Source organism: Charadrius vociferus, unplaced genomic scaffold, assembly GCF_000708025.1.
Source record: "Charadrius vociferus isolate BGI_N301 unplaced genomic scaffold, ASM70802v2 scaffold838, whole genome shotgun sequence".
In the NCBI taxonomy this organism is placed as follows: domain Eukaryota; kingdom Metazoa; phylum Chordata; class Aves; order Charadriiformes; family Charadriidae; genus Charadrius; species Charadrius vociferus.
Genome location: NW_009649487.1, coordinates 391,692 through 402,013, shown reverse-complemented (window position 1 = coordinate 402,013; position 10,322 = coordinate 391,692). Strand labels below are relative to the sequence as shown.

Here is a 10,322-nt window from a genome sequence, read left to right as displayed (position 1 = left end):
ACAAGAAAAAATTATTTCCACTCTCCTCTTAAGGAAATTCCCCCAAATCCCAGCCGCTCTGGCTTTAGTTTACATAAGAGTACAGTCAGTATTACTTCTGCCAAACAGATCTTATGAACAGTTTCATATTTTCAGCATTATATGACATTCCAGTCCAAAAAGGCAAAAGCCCAGTAGCCAGGTTTCCGCTAAATCTGAAAGACAGCGTAAAATCCTGACTTAAGTTACTTGCTGCAAACTCTATTACCTTGGCTACTGTCCTCCTCGGTGCTGCTAAAATCATCCTCATAGTAAGTATTAGAATCAGTGGAGGCACTTGCATCACTGCTCATGGAACCCTTTCTCTGACGCTGCAAGACACAAGCCTTAGAAAAACAGCAGAACAAGTTAAATTTTAGGATTATGAAAGATAAGAATTTGAAAACTGAAACATCTAAGGCTTTTTAATTTTCAACTAGCAAATTCAACTCAATTAATTTATTAACAGTTTTCTAAGGCTTCTCACCCTTAAGTTGTACTTGAAATTATGCAGGATGCTTGAAAATAAATCATCTATGCCAAGCATGTAAGCAACACTTCAAGTAACAGCTTTAACATAAAATCATCCTTTTTGAATACAGACTTTTCATCTTCTCACTAAACTCACAAATACCACTGAGCTTACAAAAAAAATGTTATTAGAACAAGTTTGTCAACTTTACACCTCTGAAAAGAGGAAAGAGAGAGGCCCCAGTTGAATTTTAAATTCTTCTTAGCATAGTCACAGTTTGTAAAACGAGAATTTTCCATGGGGATGACACTCAGTAGGAGTGGTTCAGCTACAGAAGTTCTCTAGCTGTATGCCAGTTCCCACCTTTCTGTAAGAAGTAGACAGCAAAGTCAGCAGCAAATTAGTGAGCGGTACAGAATCTATCAGCCGCTGAATTCTCTGGATGGATGTGCTTTGAGCCATGATATCCAGCACTGCTGGCGGACCATCACTCTCCCAGCCCTGGAGGACAGCATTGAAAAGAGAATTTAAAGTTTGTTTCAGTGGAGAAGGCAACATGTTTCACAAGAACGTACATGCTACCTACATACCTTGTGCAATGCCTCCACTTGCAGATCTTGAAAGAGCGATGACAGCAATTTGATAGCATGATTTGCTAGCACCACTGACAGGACACCAAACCCTTGATGCCTACAGAAACATACAGGATACAATGTAATTTCAGGGAGAAAATAAAAAAAAAAATATATACATTCAATTGAGTGAGGAAACTGCTTGGCTAAAGTGAAGAAGGTGACTTCTCTCCAAGAATCAAGACTTGAATTACAAATGGAGATGAAATTTCAAGAGACCAACAAGACTCTGGAGTAGCTGCCTGCTGGGCATCCTTACATACATGGACAATGACTACTTCAGTGGGGTATTTACATACCCTTTCCCAGGTCCTAGTTTGGGAGACCCAACGCCCTCCTTAGTACGAGCAATAATGTCTCTGACGCGAAGAGCAGCCAATGGATCCTTCTCCTTTCCCTTATCAGCCAAGGCCGTGGGGCTGAGGTTCAAGATGAGGAAGAGGCTGTTTAGCAAACACCAAGCCCCGAGCAGCTGGAAATTCTGATAATGCTATCATCCCAAAAGAGAAGGGGTGGGGAAAAAAAAAAGCACCAAAAAGACAAAATAGTGTCAATCCAAACGTCAAAATATGCCAGCACAAAAACTGTGAAAAAGCTTCCCGAGACGCAAATCTTACCTCACCCCCTGCACGGCGTGAATTGCTGATGGCTTGTCCAATCATTTCATAGATTTCAAGCTGCAAATAAATCCAAAAGCACAGTAATGTTTAAGCGCTCCACTGGGCAATATACAAACCACCACATACACTTTTAAAACTCCAAATACAACTGTATTTTGCTCTCTACAATTAGCCACCTCATTACTTCCTTTATCAGCAAGTCTAATGCCTAGAAATAATAGCTACGTATTGCAATCCAAATAAATACAATTTCTAAGCGCTTCACTTGCCGAGAATGAAAACAACAAACATGCTCTCTCATCTACTTACACATTTCTGTACAATAGTAGCAGCATCATTTTCATAATCCTCTTCTTTGGAACTTGTTGACCCAGTTCGTACCTGTTGAGTGCTACCCACATGTAGGATGGCCATGCAAGTTGCCACACTCACACCTGATTGAAAACAAGTGGAGGTAAAATTCTTATTAAGAGCCAATCTCAGGACTCAATGTTCCTACTTAGCACATTAAAACAAGCGGTATCAAACATGCCCATAAACTCGACGGAGCTGGGAATACTCAGTATTACAGCTCACAGATTAAAAATTCTTTCTGAAGTACCCCCAAAAGAGGCAAGTTTTGTCCTACAGAAACGCTTGAGAACCATTAAAGGAGGAAATGTTTTACCATGTAATTGATATACCATTAAAACTGAAATACCATTTTTAAGGCAATCTTCATACTCGACTGCCATATGTCTTTAAAATCTTACCCATACCAATTAACGACCCAGGATTCTGGTGTACTTACACCACCCCTGGGAAACAAGGTTTATTTGGAGGTATAACCAATTAAACTGAAGCCATAGGCATTGCAAAATTATGCTCCGAGAATAAAAAAGAAAAGAGAGGAAATTACAGGCTATTGAGAAGATGTTGAGTCACTCAGTCTTTCAAATACTGACAAGAACATTTGAAGAATACATCAGAATTTCAGTGTCACTATAACAATTTTCATATTAAGCCAGTCACCATACCATGCAGTATTCTGCATACTTTCCAAACTCATGAGAAATAAAGGTTACTTGTGGGCTGAGCCTCAAAAGTGCAGGTAACCACGCAGAGCAAAAGCGAGAGTGACTTAAAGCTCCAGATAAAATATAGAAAATCCATTCACCTGCATAGAGACAGCTGAGAGCAAGAACAGTCACATCTTGGAGACGCGTGGGTGTCAGGGGCTCCAATACAGGCAGAGACAGAGTATCCAGTGCCATGGTCACATCTATCACCAGCGAATGAAATCTACAGTAACGACACACGTCAAGGTTCAGCAATGCAATGTACACACCAGACAGCTCACAGGAGCAGCACAGTAACTGATACTGCATAGCCAGCACAGTTATTTTCTCTCATAGAGTGTACCCAGCAACCACCAAAGAAGAGCGACAACAGACTCTTACCCATTGCGAACAGCAGTGGCATCTGCCACTGTGGCTGGCATAATAAAAAAAGAGTTGGCTGACACTGCATCCTGAAATCGATTTATGTATCGCAAAAAGTATGGGAGGTTCAGGCACACCCTCAGCAGTTTTTCAGAGCCACCTACCAAACAAAAATAGCAGGGTTATTTTTACTGGTCCATGGGAGCTTCTAGGCAGAACAGATCTAACGGTCATCAGCAATTAACTTAATTATTCTTTGTGGTGAGAAAATACCATCATAGATGAGGTAATAGGAAAAAGACTACTTTACAACACACAAAGCAGATGGTGAAGTTTTCAGCCAGTACTCGTAATGGGTGTCAAAAGTTATGTGGCACACCAGGTCTAGTTCACACCTGCTCAGTTAATCCATCCATCCCGCCCACCCCCCAAAACAAACCTAGTGCACACAAATACACTGAGCTCATCTCCTTTGCAATGAAGAAAACTACATTACAGCCAGAACCTGCCTTGGTAACATCAGCATGCAACTGAGTCAGTCCTACAGAACAAATGCTTCAGGTCAAAAAGTTTCTTCCCATTCAGAGCTGAAAGGTGTAACACTGGAAAGTCATTTGCTCTAGTATATTTTCCCCCAATGCTAAAAAGCTGATTCTCACCAAGTTCTTGTAGGCTGGCTACATTCTGAGCAATGAATATGCTTTTCGTCTTTGCCGCAGAGGTTTGATCTGTGGAACCTTGATCCTCACTCTCTCCTTCCACCTAAAAGCAAGCACATACTAAATATATCATGGCAGCATTAAAAATACGCAGTATTGCAGTAAGTCTCTACACAGGAGCAAGGTGCATCAGCAGCAGAACTCAAAAGAGCTATGAATATCACTGAACATTAGCTATCACTGAACAAAACTACTGTTGCCAATACAATGCAAACAGTATTTTGTTGTTTGCCATTCATCAACATGCAAGTAGGATTTAAATACTTAAGAAAGGTTTTCTTTACACGTGTATTAAAAAACTACCATTTACTGCCCTCTGTCCTTGCCTGCACCAATGTTATTAATGCTAAAATTCAGACTGCTTCTATTCTAGGGCTGTTTGTTCACCTGTGTCTCTGCCGTGATAGATGGTGATGACGAGGCTCTAGGGTTAAATACTGATGTCAGCTGATTGAGGAAGTTCATCTGCACTTCTTTCTGTCTTAGTTCTGGGCTCACGGGGGAGGCCAGCTCCTTCTGGTCCTCTACTGCAGGGGAAACAGCAAAACAGCATTTCATACATCAAAACTATAGTATTTTCTCTGCCTAAGTCAAGTGCCGCAGTGGTATAGCCATAAATTAAAACACCTACCATCAGAGAGGGTTTTGACAGTCTGAGGCAGCTTGGCCGATTTCATCATTGCTGTGAAGGTGATAATTTCCGTTCGATCTAGGCGGCTACAGCCCGTGCACAGCCCCTTTATCAGCAGAATGAGGTGTTTCTACAAAGAAAAAGACATCAAGTACAGTTTAAACTCCCTTCATTCCAATTATTCCTCAATACCATTTAGTCTAAGCAGCTGCATTAAGAGTACCGCAACTTTAGCTAGTAAGGCTACTGCAACATCTCAAATCCACTCTGATCTAATACCAAAGATCATGACAGCTTACTAACTGCAGATCATTCAGGTCGCTAACACTGTCCCACGTGCTTGTTATGGAAAAGTATCTGGAAAAGCTCTCCCTCCTGTGACACACTAAGGCTTAAAGCTGGCCCTATCAAAAGCTACGCTATGTGAACACTTTTCACATGCCTTTCCTCTTCAAAATAGATTTGAGCTCTTCCTAGAGGACTAAAATACAACTGGGGAAAACCCCATCTTTAAAAACCTCAACAAACAGGCAACAGAACAATTTTGATCCAGGTTGTTAAACAAAACCAAATCAGACCATAGGAAACCGCAACAGATTTAACTGAGATCTGCTTAAGCAAGGCTTCAAGCCACCTTTATTTTGGCTTGCTCACAAGCTGAAATTCTGAGTAAAGAACACAGAGCGAAGATCCAGCACGTATCACTCCCTACCGAAGCACTAGATCTTAAATACTTTAAGAACTTCCGTAATTTTGTTTTAGGTAACATTAGAGTAAATACTTTGGAATCAGTGGCCAACGTCTGTTTTCACACTCGGGTTTGCCCACACAGTCAAAACCCATGCTCACCTGTGAAACAGCACATGCTTCATCTGGGTTCTCAAGACGCAACAGTGAGAATTCAATCAGGACTTTACAAGCAGCTGCCACTGATTGCAATTGGTTTCTTGGTACTGAAAAATAGCAGACGCTTGCATCACTCTGTCTTTAAATAATTCAATGTAAGATGTGCTTAACGCTGTCGATAAAACAATGCTATGCAACATGCACATATACACTATCTATCATGCCTAACACAACGATGCAATATAAATTCAGTCTCATTAAAATGTACACCAAGAAATGTCAGTAAAGCAAGGATAACACCTTCTACCCAGACAAGGCAATTTAGACAGATACAATGGCTTGCCCAGCAACATTATTTAATACTGAAGAACATGAAACAACTTGATGAAAACCACTTTGTTGCTGAAATTGCCCAATTCTGTCAGCAAAAATAATATAAAATACTTTGAGTCACAATATTTTGATCATTATTCCCACTTAGTAACAAAACTGCAAAAGAATAATCTGAAAATCCTGAAAATGGATTTAAACACTTCATTTGACCCCAAATTATTTTCCCTAAATGAAGTCAGGCCAATGAATAAGCAACCAAAAAGTTAACACGGCCAAGTAGCTGGTGGACAAACACTCCTATGGACAAGTTTCCCTTTCCATCTGAAGTGACTTTCTGCCAGTATAAAAGCTGGCAATCCTCGCCTCTCCCTTAAAGTCTGATTCAGAAAGAGGGCTGGAGACAAATACCAAAATGACAACAGTTCTAGTTTATCTTTACTATATCTTAGTCATAACGTAAGAGCAAGAGAAGGAAAGGAGAGGGAACACTTACTTAGACCACACACAGTAGTGATGTAATGTGTAGAAAGTGCAACAAAGGAAGAGTAAAAAGGCTCATATTGTTTGTCATGGTGCAGGATTTCAGATTCACTGCAATAGGAGAACAGGAGATATGTCAATTGTATACAGCACGATAGCGGCACCACATAACACTCAGAATATGTTACATCTATTAACGGGTGTACGACAAGATCATTAAAATCACATGTTCTTTCCAAATCAAAGTTTTGAGGACAGAATCCTCTCCCTTGTGTCCCATCTCCTGTGCCCACAGGACTGAGTCCTCCAGCAGCAGACAAATCACAGCGTCAGCATCACTATCCACATAGGAAATTTAAGGAAATAATTCCAATACTGCAAATGTTTCTCCTTTACACCATCAACAGGATAGCCTCTTTAACAATCACTCTCTCAAGTCAGAGATTCATTAATCTTTAAGTTATTCTAAGCTCAGCTGCCCATAAAGTTTGGACTGTTTGTTCAGCTAATGCCAGGGAGGATTTGCCAGGACTGAAGCACAGGCATTCCCTTTCTGTCGAGGCACGGAGTCAACTGGAGTTTGTGCAATTCTGCAAAACAGAAGGATCAAAACGAGCAATTGCATAATAACAACAAATACACAACAGCAGTGTCTGCAACAAACCGGGGAGCAGAGTTTTGGCAGGTAACACACAGAGGAGAAAAATACCTCCACTGTAATCAGCCTCATGGGTAGAGACTTGCCATTTCGGAGATCTGCATCATTCTGCCCCACACACAAATCAACGCAAAGCTCAGAGCGAGTTAAAATTTAATGCCAACTCAAACCAAAAGTAAAAATTGTAAAGCAACATACGCATCAACACACTGAAAGTCAAGTCTCTGAGGTTTCTCGGTGAGGTTTGCTGGCCACGGAGAACATTTATTTATGCTCAGAAGCGACACGCTAAAGGCTGCTGCAATAGTGTCACACCACAGCCCATTTGCACAGAAACCTGAAGGCAACCACCTCAAGAACAGAAACACAGCTCTGCCTCCATAGCTCGTTCTGCCCTTCATTCTTCCTGCAACAAAATTGAGGGATGCAGGTATCTGCCTATTAAATGATTACATTAATTTATTTCACATTTTCACTCAGTGATGTGAATGAGCAAGTTGGAAGAACAGATTATACAACTCAACTTCCCGAGCCACTTTAACTTTATCTCTAAAAACACAGCCTTCTCCACCTCTGGCAACAGAGCTTATTCCTGGAGGGGAGGTGGGGAGCAGAGGGTGTCAGCCTATTGCAGCACGCTATACCCAACTGAAACGATGATTTCTCAAGTTCAGCAATGACTAGCCCTGCTGCAGAGTACGGCAAAATGAACCCACGTATCCCCCTCACTCCCCTGCACATGACGATGCCAGCTTTGGCAGGGTGGGAGGAAGAAGAGGACGCACCATTCCCTGCTGACCTGAACGGCACCCAATTTATGCCCAGTCACCTTCCCTTTTTCTAGTCTAAGTCCTGGTTTCCAGTCATAACGGAAGATGTGGCTGAAACATAAGAAACTCTAGAATATATCAATTCTCCAGAAAAATGAACAGCGGGAAATACTCAACAGCTTTGTAGCTTTGATTTCCTAGTTCCGAGATTATTTTTTTAATTTAGTCTATCTAAAAAGCTGAAATGGAAAAGTAGCTGTTATGAAGAGAAAGGCTTTACTTTAACATATTCAGCAGCGTAACATAACCGAGATCCAAAGTACTGCTCACGAGGCTTCACCTCACCGTCCCCTGCCAGAAGTGCACCGATGGGTAATGAGCCCAGGGACTGAATATGCAAAAAATTTGTGCTCCCTTATATTCAGACACTAATTTTCCTCACCTACCTCTTTATGCCCAACTATAAATCAGCAGCAGTAGGTATATGCAATGTATTTTAAGAGAATAAATGAGAACAATTTGGGAGTAATAGAGTACAGGAGAAATTGGCAGCTCCTCCTTCAATTACCCTTCTGCTGTATAGGTCAATCTGTGTAAGACACAATACCAACAAGGTATAAGAACACAAAGGCTCAGAAATCAGAACAAGATAGGGAAATTCATCTGGATTAGACAAGAAGAGGCTTGAGCCTTATTAAAACAAGTCATGGACTTGTTATGGCAGTGAAAAGTGGAAGGCATCTGTCAACTAATCATTAAATCCTCGCAAATAAACATAAATAAAAGATAACAGTTTAATCTGTGATGTTCCAGAGTGTTATTTTGCATATACAGTGAGATTTAGTAATAACTTTCAACTATTGTATTGTGATCTACTGCTTAAATAACTTTTGCTTCCCAGGGAAACTCATTACTCACCCTAAGCGAGAAGCCTCTGTGTCAATATCAAATATAACATCGGCAACAAATACCACCTCCTTTCTCAGTTCTGCTTCCAAATCTTCAACAGGCCCGAAATAGACCCTTTATGTAAGGCAGCAGGCACAAAAGCAGCCTCTTCCTTGAAAAGGCACAGCAGCAGGTGCAGGAGTTCTCCCCCTATTGAAAACCCTTCCCCGAAAACCAGCCTCATTTGACCATCACAGACTTTGTAAACTGTGTTCCCACACAGTTGCGTCATTCCAAGTCAGCATTTCCAAAATTTATGTCCAATAAGAGGCTTTAGCCTATCAATTCTTGAATACACATGCTAATAGAGAAATCCCAGTAACTCAATGATGCTTAAACTTAAAAATGAAACATAAGAGTTGTCAGGAAAAGCAGTTTATTAACTTACTTTTAAAAGAATAACGTTAGTGATTTTGCTGTCATTGCACCACATTTATTTAAGGGGAAATGCAGCCACTTTGTGGATGGTGTCAACCAACAGTAGCACTACAGGAGCTAACAATCATCTTCTCAAAGTAAGTTGAGCAGATAAAATATTTTCGATTAGAAATCTAAAGATAAACTATTTGTTCAGAATAGAAGAGTATAGTTGCAAATACAAACCAGCTATATTTTTTCCTCTGTGATTTGCCACATGTTATATCAAGGCATGAAATAAAAGATACCGTCCTGCACGACTCCACAGGCCTTGCGCTCACATTAAAGCCTGCCGGCTCTGAAATGCTGTAAGCATCAGGCACACAACTCAAACCTCAGGGCAGCGCAACTTAAAGACAACAAACTGCTGTCTCAAGTGGAAAATGGAACCATCGTTCTCACTTATGGAGGAAACAGACCTCTCCCCAAAGTCAAGTGCATACACTTAAGTGTTTCTGTGACATTCTTCTGCTGAAACACTCCAATAATGAACTTTAGGCCCACTGACAGCAGAGCTCCACAAGGAAAAGCAAAGCTGAAATGGTCCCTAAAAGAAAGATTAACTTAAGAACTGCCCAAATCACATACATATTAAGTATATGCAGGTTTTTAGGTGAATCACTACTATATGTATACAGGCACAGAACACACATGTGAAGCATCTGTTGTTTGTATGCTCAGCCATCCTCTATTAAGCAAAATACCACAAGGCTTTATTTTATTATTTTCCTTAGCACAGTGTTTATTTTTTGTTTCCTACCAACTTACTGTGGTCAGGGTTATATCTCTGTAACTGAGCATAACATTGTGGCATTCATACCTAGTGTTTTAGATCACAAAATAAGCTGTAAGTTAAGTTAAATAGCTCCAACAACTGCTCTCATGCTCCGAGTCTAACCTTTCTGGTTAAGAAAAGGCAGACTTGATTTGCTTCAGCTTTATTTCTCCTCAAAATGTGAGCAGGATTTACCGGTAGAAACCTAAAAGGAAGTCAATACCACCCAAAGCCCCCCCGCAGGAGTCTGTCACCAGAGGGGATAACCCAGGCGGAGCATAATTTTCACAGCACAGCCTGCACAAACCTAACACACTTCAACAAAAGCAAAAACGCAACAACAGTCCCGAAGCCTCTCCGCGGGGGAACTGTCAAAGGTGCTTTTGCCGTGGCCGAGCGGCAGCCAACGCCAAGAGCCGGGCGCGCATCCTCATCCCCGCTTATTAGGTCCCAAGGGCACCACCCCGAGAGCCTCCCAGTCCCCAGGAAAGCGGGAGGAGGTTGGGCGTGAGTAACTCCCTGGACGCTGCTCGGGGCTCCCTTTTTCCCCGGCAGCCCCAGCAGGCGCCGGCCCCCCGCCCC

At 41.4% G+C, this 10,322-nt stretch overlaps 1 protein-coding gene across 1 annotated transcript in view; it reads right to left on the bottom strand.

Moving 5' to 3' along the window:
* UBR4 (ubiquitin protein ligase E3 component n-recognin 4) overlaps positions 1 to 10,322 on the bottom strand; it is a 79,636-nt gene that overhangs the window by 68,082 nt on the left and 1,232 nt on the right. The window contains 14 exon segments of the mRNA XM_009889995.1: positions 248 to 365; positions 854 to 991; positions 1,081 to 1,180; positions 1,422 to 1,612; positions 1,740 to 1,799; positions 2,052 to 2,176; positions 2,899 to 3,023; positions 3,182 to 3,323; positions 3,823 to 3,925; positions 4,270 to 4,409; positions 4,514 to 4,643; positions 5,363 to 5,466; positions 6,186 to 6,283; positions 8,519 to 8,600. Of these exon segments, the coding sequence (XP_009888297.1) occupies positions 248 to 365; positions 854 to 991; positions 1,081 to 1,180; positions 1,422 to 1,612; positions 1,740 to 1,799; positions 2,052 to 2,176; positions 2,899 to 3,023; positions 3,182 to 3,323; positions 3,823 to 3,925; positions 4,270 to 4,409; positions 4,514 to 4,643; positions 5,363 to 5,466; positions 6,186 to 6,283; positions 8,519 to 8,600 (1,656 nt within the window).